Genomic DNA, 16,833 nt, shown 5'->3' on the forward strand with positions numbered 1-16,833 from the left:
TCTTTACATCCCTCCCCCCTTGAATTTAATCTGTTGCATTGCATACTTTTTATTTTATTCTAGGTACCGTCTTTGGGTTATTGTATACAGAACTGGCAGAAACCCACCTAAGAAGGAAACCCCCCCCCCCCCTGAAACTCCCACTTCCTGCACTTCAGTTCCAGTCTGACATCCCTCCTTCTTCACCCCTTCCCCTTCAATCAATATGTCCTAGAATTAAATCTTCAACTGACATTAAATAATATTGTTGTGGCATGGTCTTTGCAAGTGAATTTAGGCTGTGTATATTGTGTCGGAGTTGGGTCATTGGTTTTTCAATTTCCAGGTCAAACACAAATAACTGTGTACACCAGGAGAAAGATAATTGAAACACAACAAAACACATATTAAAAATAATAATAATCGGTGGACCGGTGAAACTCCAAATCATCTTCACAAACAACATGACCCGAGGCGAGAGTCCTGACCCAGCAGGAGAGCACTCAGAGAAGCATAGTAAACAGGCTCACAGTAAACAGGCTCACAGCAAACAGGCCGATGGGAGAGCATGCTAAACGCACAGCATGGGATGTATAAATGTACTGGAAACTGCAGTAAGTACTTCACTGCAGTTTGGTCACATGTAGCCTTGAAACAATTTGAAAGTCCTTCAGCTTATCTCATTCAGGAGAAGTTGTGCTAAAAGCCAAATTCAGAGTTATTTTCCCTTTCCATTAATTTGGCTGAACCGAGACAGGCGGTCACGGAGCACATTGGAGGCGGGGCTTAAGAAAATTGCAAGCAAGTATGCTCTATGGGCGCAGATCCCGAGATGTTTTTGCAATCTAGAGTCAAGACATTGTGGCTTCATGCGCCAAAGAGCAACTTATCATTCATGATGGTGACAAACAGCTCACATTTATTTTCTGAACATGCTTGCCCTCACACAAACAGTTTTGGATGATGACTTGGCAAGCAGCAGGTGGTAAACTGGCTTCATCTCGGTCACATCCTGCCAAGAATAAGATTTAGCAATACTGTCATTACCTTGATGAACACACATTCTTTTTAAGAACAAAAATGGTTTGCATTCAAAATGTTGTTCAAGTAAAATTACAAAAGTATTAGCTTCAAAATATATCTAAGGACCAAAAGGTACTCTGTATATGCAGATTGGTCCATTTCAGAATAATATATATGATATGTTTTATAATGATTGATCATGAAAGTGTTCTTAAAGCTGGTAAAGGTGCAGCTAGTTGTAATGACTTTGTATACTGCAGGGTAGCTTGTGAATTTACTCCAGGTGGAACTAAAGTCTGATTTAATACTTGATTACTTTGCACCACTGGCTCTGGCGTTACACTTCCTGCACTCTCTCATTTTGGGGAGAACATTTAAAACTGAAAGAACTTGTAAAGGTTTTAAAAGGTCAATCTTTTTAAAAGTTTGGCTTTGGCCGTTTTTAGAAGTTAAAATGGCTTCAGGTTTTCTTCATTTATATTTGACATTTAGGCTAGTTTTTCTCACGGTGCTGCAGTTGAATGTTAGCTAACTGCAGGGGAAGTGCATTTGGGCTTTGACTGCTCCTGTTAATCTCCGACCTCCTCATCCTTCCTTACCTTTCACTTGAGTTTTCCCTCTCTCACACACAAACACACCTTACCTTCCCTCAGTGTCACTGACTGTTTTCAAAACAGTGTTTGGGGACCTTTCATATCAGTAGGAAGTCTCCTAGAGTAGCCTATGTTGCATATTTCATATACACAATATATTCAAAAACGTGTGGAAATTGTTTATTCGCTTAAACGGAGTACTTTCTGTCTGGCTCGCGAATGCCAACGGCCTTGATGGAAACATGGGGTGATAACAATTGCTAGCCTTGGCGCTGTCGCTCAGCAGTGATGAATAATGGGAGGCATAAAATCACAGAGGAGACATGGAAGGGCCGACATAAGAGGAGACAAAGAAGTGGGAAATATCAGTGTGGTTTTGGAAAGCGGGGGAGAGTAAAAACAGACACTCCGTCAGATTATGGTGCTTATAATGAAGACACAGAAGACAGACATTAGACACAGCGCCTGGCACATTTCCTCTTGCTTTTGTTTCAGTATCTGTAAAGCGGCACCAACCTGACAGATCATCCACAAAACACCTCACCTAATCACTTCCAATCCTCTCACAACCAAACACCTGGGCTTCTGAGTCGTACGTTGTAAACAAAGCTTGGACCTGAAGAACAGCTCCATTTATCATGGGGAGCCGTGGGGACAGGCTTGTGATCAGTGTGTTGAAAAAGCATGTTTCTCACTCACACACTTCATAATGACTCACAGGCTCTACACATCCAGTCACATGTCCCCTTAATATGCACATTGGGCTATTGTTAACTAATGCTTACTTCCATTATTGTCCTGATTTATCGATTTATCGTAAGGTGCCAGGTCCCAGTTTGTGTCCTTCGTGTATTATCATTCATCCAAGTCAAAGCAACTCATTTTTCCCCAAAAATATGCATCTGATTGGAAGAATACATTTTACAGTACTTACTACTGTGGCCCAAATCACTTTGAATAGGAGAAACGCGCTGCACTTTCAAAACACAAATGTAAATGAAGAAAGATCATTGACAACTTGATGAAACATGAGCAGCATTAACTAAAAATGCTGCATAAACTTAACGCTGATAATATTAAAACGCTGCAAATAATTGATTATTAGCGGCTAATAAATGACCAAAGTAGTACGGAGGAAACATATTTTAGTTTGTATTACTGGTCTGGGGGAAGCTCGCAAGTGTATTTGTGTGTGTGTTTGTGTATTTTTGCGTTTGTGTGTGTTGTGTTTGTTTCCCGGGCAAACACTCACGAGAAACACCGGCTGTTGTTATGCCTGCTGTGACGTCAAGTTACTCCGTTCTCCGCTTGTAATTATGCCGTTACAAGCTTCAAAGTTGTATTTATCATCTGAATTTGCCAAAACAAGTTTAATATTCTGAAAGCCAAGACTTTGTTTATTTGAAATCAGATGAAAACAAACTGTAATGGACCCTGCCGTGTTATCTATGATTACTATACGCCTTTACTTCATAATTTCAACGGGAGGGAGGGGGAGCGGCGCTTTGGTAGAGCAGAGTGCGAGTGAGAGGTGGGGAGGGGAGTCAGACAACGGTGAAGAAGAGCAGAGCCAGGCAAAGGCAGGAGGAGAGCCAGACAAAGGTGAAGAAGAGCAGAACAAGGGACAGGAGAACAGTCAAGGAAGAGAAGAGAAAAGCAAGAGTAAGGGAGGAATGAGCAATGAAGAAGAACTTAGTGATGAGTGTGAAGAACAAAACACCAGAGACAGAGCCACTGAGAGAGAAGACAGAGACCCAGAAAGAGGGGGAGAGCAGAACAGTGCTGGACAGACAGACAGGAGCAGTGGCAGTCAGATCAGTACTAAAAGTCCAGCTGGACCACATGGTACAGTATGTTAGTTCACTGTTAACATATTTCTATATAACAACATGGCTTTCATGTTCTCAGATATTGGCTAGTGTATAGCCTGTGGTAGCCTATTGAGTTCATACTGTGTAGCCTACATGTTCAGAATTGTGCATGGTCTACTGTAGGCACACTATAGTATGTTGAAGTTAATGCAAGGTCCCTCACACTAGGCTGTGAGTGGGCGAATGGATTTGAGTATAGGACAGTTGAATTGTTTAGTAAGTACTGATAGTTGTAAATGAATGGCCCTAATTGCTTATTTTCTCTAATTTTAGATGTATCAAAATATAAAACCGATGGACCAATGCAGCCACATCTTTCAGCCTTTCCGAAAACCCTACAAGGACGGGCAAGAAGATCGTTCCACAGTGAGTGGTGTAAAGAGCATACCTGGCTGGAATATTCCCAATCTATACTGTTTATGCATCTGACAGTGGATATTCCAATTGGAAAAAGGCCACTTTTAGGGATAGTGGGTTTAATGTACATGCTAAGTCAGAGACACATATTAATGCAATGATCTCATGGGGTGAACACAAAAGAATGGCTGAAACAAACACATCTGTCCTGGGAATGATGGGAGCTGAAAATCAAAAACAAGTACTGGAAAATCTAGAATACATCAAAACCTTGGCTGAAGTTTTGCTGCTCACAGCTACTCAGAATATCGCACAACGTGGACATGATGAAACTGAAACATCAGAAAACAGAGGAAATTTCCTTGAGATATTGAATCTTGTGAGTGACCATGATCCATTTATTTAAAAAAGATTGTCACAGGGGCCCAGAAATGCAAAGTACACAAGTAAAATAATTCAAAATGAGATATTAGAATGTTTGACAGGAATGGTGCAGGAGGGAATTATAAATGAAGTTAAAGCCAGTGAGCATTTTCCCGTAATGGCTGATGAGACAAAAGATGCAAAAAGGAGCAGATGTCCCTTGTGGTAAGGTACTATTATGATGGTGTGGTACAGGAGAGCTTCCTTGAGTACCTGGAAGCAGAACACTTAGATACAGGTAGTTTAACCAATAAAATAATTTCCTGCTTGGAGAAATATGGGCTGGAATACAGAGAGAATCTAGTGGGTCAAGGATACGATGGCGCTGCAGTGATGAGTGGAAAATGTTCTGGAGTCCAAGCTAGAGTGAAGCAAGTAGCCAAGTATGCATTCTATATCCACTGCAATGCACACTGTTTACATCTCGTTCTTGTAGACTGTGTGAAAAAGGTACCTGAAGCTTGTTTTTTTTTCTCATTGTTGGAAAAGCTGTATGTGTTCATGTCAACCTCATATGTCCACCAAAGATGGCTTGAAGTGCAGAAAGAAATGTTCAGTGGCCCACCACAGGAACTAGAGACTTAGCGACACCAGATGGGCCTGCCGCTACATTGCTTGTCGAAACCTCATGGATAGGTTGACTGCAGTAATAAGAGTATTGGAAGAAATCTCAGATGAGCCCAATCCTACCAGGGCTGTAGAGGCACGTGTGCTACTTTGTCAAATTGACATTAAGTTCATTGCTCTAATTACAGTGTTCAGAAAGGTCCTAGGTGACACAAAGTTCTTATCAGATATGCTCCAGTCATCGAAAATAGACCTTTGCAAAGCTATTGATCTGATCGAGACCCTCAGGTAGACTTTTGAGGAATATCGCAATGAAGGGGAAAGCTTCAATGAGCTGTGGAATACAGTAATTTAAACATGTGATAATTGCAATATTTCTAAAGTGATCAAACAGAAAAGAGCCACACAGACAGCAAGCAGACTAGATGATGGTGTAGTCACATCCACACTTTGACAGAGAACCCAAGTTGACAGTAAAGAGGCCTTTAGGGTAAACATATTCATTCCCATCATAAACTCCATGATTGGTGAGATGGAGAAACGTTTCTCAAAGTCCAACTGTAACATAATGGAGGGAATACAGGCTCTAAATCCGTGAAGCCGCAACTTCTTGAAGGAAGAAATGGTGTTGTTATTTGCAGAAGCTTATGGCTCAGATTTGCCAGATCTGAAGAACGAACTAAATCAGGCAAGAAGACTTTTTGAAAAAAACAGGGCAAAGGGAAAAGAGACTCCCAACACTTTGATGGACTTAGTCAAGTTCCTGGATTCTTTTAAGGACGTCCTGTTTGAGCTTTTTCGTTTATGCAAGATTGCCGCTGTTTTGCCAGTGAGTAGTGCTGGGTGTGAGCCAGTGTTGTAGTCAAGTCACCAATTCACGAGTCCAAGTCACTCTCGAGTCACCACTCTTCGAGTCCGAGTCCAAGTCCGAGTCACCAAGGGAGAGTCGTAGTCGAGTCCAAGTCCGAGTCACCCAAGGAGTGTCCGAGCCGAGTCCGAGTCCGAGTCATCATTACCTGTGTTCGAGTCCGAGTCCAAGTCCGAGTCACCCAAGGAGTGTCCGAGTCGAGTCCGAGTCCGAGTCATCATTACCTGTGTTCGAGTCCGAGTCCAAGTCCGAGTCACCTAAGAAGAGTCCAAGTCAAGTCCGAGTCACAAGTCTTCATGTATTAATCTTCATGGATATATGTGTTGAAATGTAGCTGCTCCTCCACATTACTTTTATCCTGTCATGTTATACTAATCTGTCTATTGAACTGCTGTGAAGCGAGTTTGGCTACAATTCTTGTAATAGGTGCTATACAAATATAAAGCTTATTACTAATATTAATATTATTATTATTATTATATATAAATAAACTATGTTTAAAATGAGTTACCTTTTAGAGAAGTGATTATATTTGTATGCCAATATTTTCCTATGGTAAAGTTTTCGTTTTGCACTTTTATTTTGATAGTAATAAGATCGGGACTCTTATTTTGAAGGAACTTTTACCGGTTAAATCGGTTTACTGATAAAGATTTAGCCCCAGAAAGCACATGGCTACTTAGCATGCAAAATGACGTCATTCTGCATGTTAAGTAGCCGTGTGCTTTCGTGTTATCGGCTGAATCTTTATTTATTGATTAGATCACGTTACTCTGATGATAGTGTTCAAGACAGCCTATATGTCTGAACTCGATGTTTAGAGTAATGTGTTACGGAGCCTTCTCTTCAATATTGTTTCCACATAGAGCATTTTGCGCTGCTCTTTTCCAATGTGGAAGCAGAATGTGTGAAAGCATACAGCACGATGCAGGGTGTGTCTCTAGACATCTTTAGACTGGAATAGCGGGGCCCAGTACGTGAACTCGCCTCGCAGCCGGTGCACACGCCAGGATAGAGGACATCAGACTCCATAGAAAACTTGCTCGAGTCCGAGTCCGAGTCCAAGTCGGAGCGTCAATGTACAAGTCGAGTCCGAGTCATCGTGGGGGGAAAAATGCACGAGTCCGAGTCCGAGTCCAAGTCAGCGTACGCGATAATTCACGAGTCCGAGTCCGAGTCCAAGTCATCGTGTGCGAGAATTCACGAGTCCAAGTCCGAGTCGCGTCAATCAGTGCGCGAGTCCGAGTCAAGTCACGAGTCCCGAAAATCGGCACTCGAGTCCGACTCGAGTCCGAGTCCAGGACTCGAGTACTCCATCTCTGGAGCGCAGCTTCTCAACCTTGAAGCTTGTTAAAACTCACCTGCGGTCAACAATGGCAAGTAAGCGGTTGACACATTTAGCTGTGCTCAGCATTGAGAGTGAGCGTGCAAAGGCACTGGACCTAGATATTTTTGTTAAACGCTTTGCTGGACCGCATGATAACCGCTGCCTTAAATTGGCTTAATCGTTGTATAATGTACTGTGTGCAAATGTATGTATATATATATATATATGTGTGTGAGGTGATAGGAGATAGGAGCTGCTGGTGGTGAAGTCTGGAAGTAGAGCAGGCTGGCCTCTGCTGGGCTGCACACTATCATAACTAGGGATGGGTACCGAGCCCCGGTATTAAACGGGCCCCGGGGCTGAATTATTAAAGACCGTGGTACCGTTAAGCTCCGACGTTACCGGTCTTTTTGTCGGTACTGGAGACATGTAAAACATATGTCATATGTATTATTGCTACACAAACATTATATTGCAGTTTTAGTGTCGCCAACTCTGTTTCTAACACGCAAAAAGACTGCAAAATGCGTCATTTTTAGTATTTTCGATCTCTCCAATCCAGGCGAGAGATCTCTCTCTCCCGTCTGTGTGCGAGGGGGCGGGGCAGTTTACACACATGCAGCTGCTACATGCAGCAACACACAGACACGGAGGAGATGGCGGAGAGAACGCGCTCCGAGGTGTGGTTAAACTTTACCCGTCTCGCTCATTGCCTAAAGTGCAATAAGAGTTTAGCATGTAAGGGCGGTAACACGAGCAATTTGTCTAAACATCTTGCAAAAGTGCACCACATTCAAACGGAGAAATGCACCGGGTTCGACTGTCTCTCTAGCAGCTCTGTAGCCCCATCCACGAGTAACGTTTCCACGTCAGGTGTTATGTATGCTAGCAGCAACACACGGAGCTAACTCAATGATACAAACATGGGTTAATGATTAGAGGTAACTGAGTTATGTTGATAAATCGTGATCTTCTCGCTCCCAGGAAAGAAACTTAAAATAACGAGACTAATGGAGTCTCTGAAAAGGTTCAAATGGGTAGTTTAATTAAGTAACGTGGTTGAATAACAAGCATGGGTAATGGAGAGACAAAGCCGGCGTTGTCTTCAGGGAGGCTGCAGCGAAGAAAAGGGGCGAGCGGTCCTCTGTCCGCTGTTTTTATCCATGTCTCGTCGTCTCCCGCTGTGCAAATAGTGGGTGGCCCCCTACTCATTTGCCGGTTCGATATCGCGAGAGCACAGATGATTTCGACATTGATATTCTCTGCCTACTTCCTTAAGCATTTTCTCCTCATTATCTCTGTCATGACTTTCTATTTAATACCTTATAAACAGCTGTAATACTTAGTTTAGAAGTCCTAGTGGTTCCGCTCCGGCAGTTCTTATTTTACGGAAATTCCCTCTGACGTCATAGCTTCTCACGTATCTGTAAACACTACGATCAACTAGACCATTTAATATTCAGCAGTAATAATATCTTAACGTCTATCGATGTAGTGTTAAAGTCCGTACGATTTGGTGTGTAACACTCCAAGTCATTTTCACTTTACATTCAGAAAACGCAACATTAGTCACAAGCTAACCGGATAAAGGATTTTTCAGAATAAAAGCTTGGCATTGATTTCCTGAGAACTTCCGGGCTTTTCCACAATAAAACAGCTTTAAACTGACGATATGTTTTAGACTGAATTATGCTGTTTAACATTGATTTTAATTTCTAACAGTTATTTAGTTTGTTAAAGTTTCAGCCATTCTGTTCACAGTTCTGTCATCAGATTATTTCATACGATTTGTTAAAACGTTGTTGTTTCTTTTGCTGTGAAATATTATGTATTTAATTTAAATAAAAAGCAATGTTAGTTTTGTTCACAATTTGTTTATTTTCATTTTTCATTTCATCGTTTATTTGAATAGGGACAATGCACATTAATGAACACTTTAGACAAATAATGCTTCAAGTGTAAATATGCCGGATTTTAGCTTTGAGCTCATTTCCATCCGTAGTCCCTGACATACAACATATAGTTAGTTTACCTCATTTTTCTCTCCAAAAGAACCGATAAGAGTACCGTTAAAAGACCGGACCGATAAGCGGTATCGATAAAAGTAGTAGTACCGTTAAAACCTTAACGATACCCATCCCTAATCATAACACTGGATATTACTAATAGTTTACACCTGCACATTGGGGGCTTGCACAACCAGTAGAAAGGAACTAATTGCATTACTAAACTAAATGTAGACTTACTTAAGTACATTTCTGAGATTCACACATTACATCCACTCTTTTATAGGCTCCTTAACAAACACAACCCCCACCTGGAAAAACTGGACATTCCCAATCAGGGACGTGCACAGACATTTTGGGGGGCGGATGCTCAAGTGAGAAAAAGGGCACTTCCTATAATCATTTATAAAAGAATATTTTAAAACAAAAAGTGAAATATAGTTGCACATCTCTGACTTACTGACCAATTTATTTGAATACCCTCACACTCACGCAATTGTTTAATACTCAACAGAATTCTACAAAATAATTAGCTAACACAGAGACAATGGTCTTCTTTAGTATTCACTACGCACAAGAGCAGACAACAAACTAGTACAATTTATAGTTATTAAATGAGCAGCCAACAATCAAAATGATGAAGTTACTGTTTAAGGACATTACAGGCAAAAGGATAGTTTTTTCATGTGCTTGTTATTTTGGTCTATTTTGCTTCCATGTTTTCTTTCACTCTAATGGACATAAAACTTCCAAGTAACACATATAAATGGTGTTCGTTTTACTACCATGTCTGAATTCATCTATAGATTTAAAGCTAATCTGCATTTAAACATAACATTTCAGGGGAAAATACTGACTTGACGTGAGTAACTATCTGGGGAAGTTGTGAGGTGATATGTTTTTTAGTTTTATCCTTTTCACCTGCAATGCCTTGGTAACTGCATGCAAATTAGCGCATTTTAATTAGGCCTAGTTAACGCCTAATTTGCATATCAATGTGGCGATTGTGATGACGTTATTAGATACACATTTTACTGTATTCACTTTAAGTGTCTCCCCTTAAGTACAGTACATTAGCCTGTATGCCCATGATAAATTACCTTAGCTAAACCTTGAGCTAACTTATCCATTAGCTAGTAGCCTTCGTTAAAGGAGAGGTGTCATGGCCATTTCCACTGATCATAATTCCATTGTTGAGGTATACTAGAATAGATTTATATTGTGCATTTTTCCAAACTCACATTGGTTTCTCATACAGCATCTCTGTAAACTACGTGTATTCACTGAATTTCACTCTCTGCCTTTAACGGCTCGTTGTAGCTCCAATAGCTCCAGCCCCCACCCTCCCTGTGAGCACAGTGTGCTCTGATTGGTCGGGACGTTGTGAATCGCGCTGAGCTCCATGGAGGTGTTGTTTCCTTGTTTAGGATACATAGCCAAACACAGCCAAACTCATCCTGAGCACACACAAAGTCACAGTCGAAGTAAAAACAATAAGTGTGGCTTGATATTGAGTAAGAAAAAGGTTGATAAACGCTGTGAGAATGGGTCTGCAGAGAGAATTTGGCCGCGATCACAACTGTCTGTTATCAGCCTGCAGCCAGGGAGGAGAAATCAGCAGAGCTGCCTGTGTGTGAGGAAGTCTGTGGATTGGTCAATTTGGACCAATCAGCGGGGGCTTAACGTAACGGCTCCACGGATTGGTCCATTTCGTTCCGGGTACGGCATGACATCATGCCGTACCCGGAAGAATCAAATGGACAATGACGTATCTCCAACGAGGCGTTTTGGGGAGGTATTTTCTGTGTTAGAGTTTTACTCGCTACAGGGTGTACTTTGAGGGTTTTGACTCTGCACACCGTTTACATGCATAAAAACCTTCATAACACACAAGGGGACGGGTAATAACCGGAAAAGCATGACACCTGTCCTTTAACTATAATTATTATTGTGTTTTAGCTAATTAGCTGTAAACTCGAGGCACTGGCAGTTTAGTAATTTGTTCATCACCACTCACCTTCAAAATAAGCCAAGAAAAACCAGCATAACATGGCACAGTAAAGTGGGAGGTGCTTACACCTGTCTGTCTGAAGTGACTGCCGATGACTGTCCGCATCGCTGTGCAGGAGACGGGGAGGGAGGGTAGAGAGAGCATCGGAACTTCACAGTCTAATCTCCCGACCTGATGTTTTATTTTGTATTCAATCAATATATTTTTGGAAAGGGAAACTGTGCGCAAACAGCAGTAGATATATTAATTTTATTAAAAAAACAAAAAGGGGGAAAAAAGGGCACTTTCTCTGGAGGAAGAAAAAGGGCAGGGACTCAAGCCCACTTTGATGTCTATGTGTGCACATGCCTGTTCCCAATGCATGTACACCCACACACACAAAAACAACACAGACTCACACAATGTATGTGCGGGGGTTTCTTCAAATTACTACAAATTAAGATTTTACCAACAACAAAATATGATACTGTGCTTCAGGGTAGGAAGGTAAATTAGTAAATGTAATTTCAAGTACTGTAGGCTACTTTAAAAACGAATTGAATGTGCTCGTATTAAATCCATTTATTATACATAACTTTAGTAACTACTAATTTGGCAGATTAATATTTGTGTGTGTGTGTGAAAGTTGAATACTTCTATTAAAAACCGTAAAACTAATTGTTGTAAGTTTTTATTGCATGCAAGGACTGGGTTAAAGGTAGGGTAGGTAAGTTTGAGAAACCGGCTCGAGATACACTTTTTGTTATATTCCATGGAATGCTCTTAACATCCCGATAGCAATGAATATCTTAAGTGCTTTGACACAAAATCCATAAAAAAATGTCATCTGTGGAAGCCGTAGTACTGTAAAAAGCACGACCAATCATTTTAGCCGGCCCGGCTAAAATAACTGGATGGCCTACCTGCCTGTCAGCCTTCCATCTGTGCACAAACTTATCTCGTGCCCTCATTGGTCATGTGCACGTTTGTGTGGGTTTCTCAAACGTACCTACCCTACCTTTAAAAGGTGGGGTAGGTCATTTTGCGAAACCAGCTCGAGTGCGCTAACATTTGAAAATACACAGCCGGAAAAAATCTGCCACTTCCTTACAGAGCCCCTCCTCCAACACACATGAACGCGCACATGACCAATGAGGGCACGAGATAAGTTTGTGCACAGATGGAAGGCTGACAGGCAGGTAGGCCATCCAGTTATTTTAGCCGGGCCGGCTAAAAGCCGGGTCGTGCTTTTTACAGCGCTACGGCTTCCACAGATTACATTCTTTTATGGATTTCTTGTCAAAGCACTTAAGATATTCATTGCTATCGGGATGTTAAGAGCATTCCATGGAATATAACAAAAAGTGTATCTCAAGCCGGTTTCTCAAACTTACCTACCCCACCTTTAAGTGTTCAACATAAGTTGATTTTACATTGTCTTATTATGTGATTCACATGCATAAACATCACCAGAGAATGCAGAAAATGAAGTCTCTGAAGTTGAATTGAGTTTGGGGGGGAGATAACATTTGCCCCCCCAGCTGGAACCTCATGCCACCCTTTCGCCACCCCAGGTATAACTTGCTAGAACCGCCCCTGCTTCAGGGACGTGTGGCTCGGAACTCCAGATTCATATTCATAATTTCCCCTTGAATTAGCCCAGATGTGGTAAGAGCGACTGTGGATAAATCCGCGCGTAAAACCAAAACACACACACGCAGCGATATGACACCTACCTGGAGCACGGTCTTGATGGTGACGGGGGACACGATAGAGGTGCATATATTCTCTCCTTTACGCATCACCTGGCCCATGACGAAGATCATCGGCGTGGCGAGCGCGAAGGACGCGAGCCACATGGCACTGATGAGCTTCTTGGTGCGGCTGCGGGACATGATGCTCTTGGCTTTGAACGGGTGGCAGATGGCCATGTAGCGCTCCACGCTCAGGCTGGCGATGTTGAGCGCGGTGGCGTAGGAGCAGCTGTCCCGCAGGAAGTAGTAACCCCGGCACACCGCGTCCCCGAACACCCACGGGTGGTGGAACCAGATGAAGTTGTAGAGCTCGATGGGCATGGAGAGGACCAGGATGAGCAGATCGGAGACGGCGAGGCTGGCCAGGTGGTAGTGCACGGTGCTCTGGAGGTTCTGCAGGGTCTTTCTGCTCAGCAGGGTGTAGAGAGTGATGGAGTTCCCCAGAGAGCCCACAGCGAACAGAGCAGCGTATATGACAGTGACTATCACCCTGGAGTAAACATCGGTATTCACTTCCAAGTCTTCGTCCTCCGTGTTGGAAGCGGCGGTGCTGTTTCCAAAGGTGCTGTTTCCAAACAAGGAGTTATTCCCAAAGAGTCGCTGCTCCAGGACGTCAAATTCGCGCCCTGACAGCGTGCCGTTTAAATCCATTATCCCTCTGTGTGTGAGAACTTGGAAACAGAGAGTATGAGTGTTAAAAGTGAGTGGACATCTGTTGCTGTTGCACCAAGTGAGGAGAGGTTCAGTGTGGGAAACTCGGAGGACAGCGGTTTTTATATCCAGCACCACGGGAGGCGCGCTCCTATTGGATCCGCTGCAATGACGCACACTCATTCAGAAAGGAGCCCGTTCAGATTCACCTTGGAACACTAAACATAACAACTAAGAAAGCAAAAATCACACTTCCTGAGGGACATTTTTGTTCACTCTCTGTTTGCCTGTCAAGGCTTCTCTCTCTCCTGCTCTCTCACTCGCACAAGAAGTAATGTTATAGGCACAGATGGAAGAAGTATACAGATGCTTTACTTGAGCAAAAATACCAATACATTAATGTCAAAATACTTCATTACAAGCAAAAGTCCTACAATCAAAATCGTACTTAAGTAAGTACAAAAGTGTTATCAGCAAAATGTACTTAAAGTATAAAAAGTCAAAGTTATCATTGTGCAGAAATATTGCCTTTATGTGTGTGTATAATTATATTCGTATGTGACACTTCTTGCATCAAGTACCGTTTTTCTGTTAAAGACAAACCCAGTTTGGATTTAATTTTTGTAAAATATTATTGTGACTTAAAGAGTTATTCCACTGGGAGTGTCACAGTGCAATGGAGTGGAGTAAAATTACATTATTTCCCTTTTAAATGCAGTGGAGTAGAAGTATAAAGTAGCATACAATGGAAATACTCAAGTAAAGTACCAGTACAGTACCTCAACTTTTTACTTAACTACAGTACTTGAGTGGATGTACTTAGTTACTTCCCACCTCTGGTTATAGGCAACAGCTGGAGAGCTCACGACAGTCTCACATTGTGTCAGAGGCTGCAGTTCAGACGGTGACTGCAGCGCTAATGATCCATTCTCAGTTTGGAGAAGTATTATCTCTGGACCGGCAGAGAGGAGATGTTGCTCTAATGGATACATCACAGCTGCTGCTACTGCTGAGACCACTGAAGCAAAGCAGGCACACACACACACACACACACACACACACACACACACACACACACACACACACACACACACACACACACACACACACACACACACACACACAATGGAAGTCGAAAGATATCAAAGTAAATGTTCTATTATAAAAAATCATTACAACTCTCTTGGTGGCGTCTCCATTTTGGAGCTCAGTTTTTATCGTGTGTGTTACATATTCACATTTATACTAGAGATGGCAAATACGGATCCTTTTACGGACTCGAGGTCTTCTGAGTCAGTCATTGAAGAGATCCGGATCATACGAGTCCTTTGAGTCATATGAGTCACCAAGAGCGTATAAATCCTAATGGTGAAACAGGAGCACATAGTCTCCAACTTCAAATACATTCAAATGTTAGAGCTACTAGTGAGGGCGGCAGTCCACTGTTTGCGTATTTGTAATTTGTCACTTGAGATTTGCATTTCAAGAGCATATTAAACAAACGTTATATTAACCTCCGCTACACAAACGCGATCTAACAACGTTTGTCTCTTAATGTTTATTGCAGTATTTGGCTTATTACACTTGACTGGGTGAAGTCGTCAAATTATCTGTGCACAGTATGCATCTACGTTATCACAGAGCTGACACTCACTGAGTCTGAAAACCATGAGGAGTCCGAAACCGTTTGCTGTTTCGCACTGTGTGTGTGTGTGGAGTAATCCACTCATTCAGTCCGCTCACCGAATCTGAGTCTGGATCTTTGGATCTGCTACGGTTACGGCTCCGAGTCCGCATGAGTCTGCTAAGTTTGCTAAGTGAAGGAAATTCCCTTGATTCAGTCAGGCTGACCGGCGAAACCCCACCTCTGCTGCTAAATCCAGCGCGGAGAATAAACAGAAGGGCAACCATGGCAACCATGCATGCGCGAGAAGTCTTCTTCGCTGCTTTTGGTGTATTTTGTGGCCAAAGTACAGCGCCACTTACAGGCCTGGCATATGTACTACAGCGTCTCCTGCGCTTTCGAGCGGTCTCGTGTGAACGGACACGTTTCTGGTGCCTGTTGCGTATGGACGGAATACTTTTTTGATAACGATTTCGGTCCGTTTGCGTTATCGTCCTCGTGTGGCTCCAGCCTAATTCAGGATTTGCGAATCTGAGTCTGCTGTTGACTCGTGCATGATGAGTCTGGATCTCTGGATCTCTGGATCTGCTATACGGTTACGGCTCTGAGTCCGCACGAGTCTGCAGGAAGTTTCACTGATCCGCGTCCCCTGAGCCAAACGATAACTTCTGGCAGCTATCCTACTTGCTAAAGGCTATGCAGATGGACTGGGGTACGTTTTAATGTTATTTTACATGTTATAAGGAGAGTAGCGAGTGAAGCAAGTTATAGTTTTAATTTGTACGTCACCAGGTGTAGGACTCAAAGGACTCGGGTTAATGGAGAGGGGAGACTCGTCACTCCCAGCTCAGTACTAGGATCCGGCAGGGTCGGCGTCATGGGGGGTCATTCGCGGGCCATACATTAATACAAATGATCCCAATACGTATGAATGTATGAACTATGAAAAGATCTTAAAATCAATACAAATGTATTTATTATAAACGTTGGTCCTTAACATTTATCACTGTGTATATCACCATTCAAACATCTTTTAAAAGTTGAACAAACCCCACACAGCTCAGTAAAGACTGTGAAATGTTGACTTTATTTGATCATTTCAGTAAAAACTAACGTTCATATTTCTCTTTTTGATTATAATACTGATGAACGTTCAAAACAAAGCACTTTGGCAACTTACCACATACGTTTTAAAAAGCTTAATAAGCACCGTAACTTTCTCGGTCATAATCGGTTGTTTCCGTGAACGGCCGAATGTTGTGTGACGGCAAATGCTGCGGCTGCAAGGCATTGTGGGGCAGCATTTTCTCCTCTCCTTTCGTAAAGGGAGGTCCAGTGGTTCCTAAGCTAAAGGAGGTTATAAAGGTAGTTTCAAACCTCCTTTCATTTCATCTAGAGAATTCGAACGGCACTTATCATGGCTGCCACTGAGGGACTTCTGGGTCATTTCACTCCATTAGGAAGGTTCCTAAGCTAAATGGACTATTCGACTGCAACCCAAGGTCCGTCACCGTAAAGAGTCCCTGAGGTAACGGCGAACCCTCTTTTATCGTTCCGGATGGGGTTAAAGAGCAGGATGGAGGCAGGGGTGGTTTTATATAGTGTTCACAATTCACAATTCACACATTAGATTTTTTTTTTTCTCTGCAAGTCAACTCAAGAGTTACATTTTGTCAAAACAAATGTACCAAAGTGTCTTCTGACTGCCAAGTTTTGAAGGATTTATTTTTAATGAGGATTAAGGAGTTCAATTAGTGGCAATATTTGTGGCAGAGGCTTGTTTTCGTCATCAATAAATTA

General features: G+C 42.4%; 1 protein-coding gene across 1 annotated transcript in view; it reads right to left on the reverse strand.

The window, feature by feature from the left end:
* Positions 1-13,409, reverse strand: part of LOC117483691 (neurotensin receptor type 1-like) — a 62,072-nt gene extending 48,663 nt beyond the window's left edge. Inside the window, 1 exon segment of the mRNA XM_034132049.1 lies at positions 12,741-13,409. Within this exon segment, the coding sequence (XP_033987940.1) occupies positions 12,741-13,409 (669 nt within the window).
* Between the last annotated feature and the right edge of the window lie 3,424 nt (positions 13,410-16,833).

This window comes from Trematomus bernacchii, unplaced genomic scaffold (assembly GCF_902827165.1).
Source record: "Trematomus bernacchii unplaced genomic scaffold, fTreBer1.1, whole genome shotgun sequence".
Lineage (NCBI taxonomy): Eukaryota > Metazoa > Chordata > Actinopteri > Perciformes > Nototheniidae > Trematomus > Trematomus bernacchii.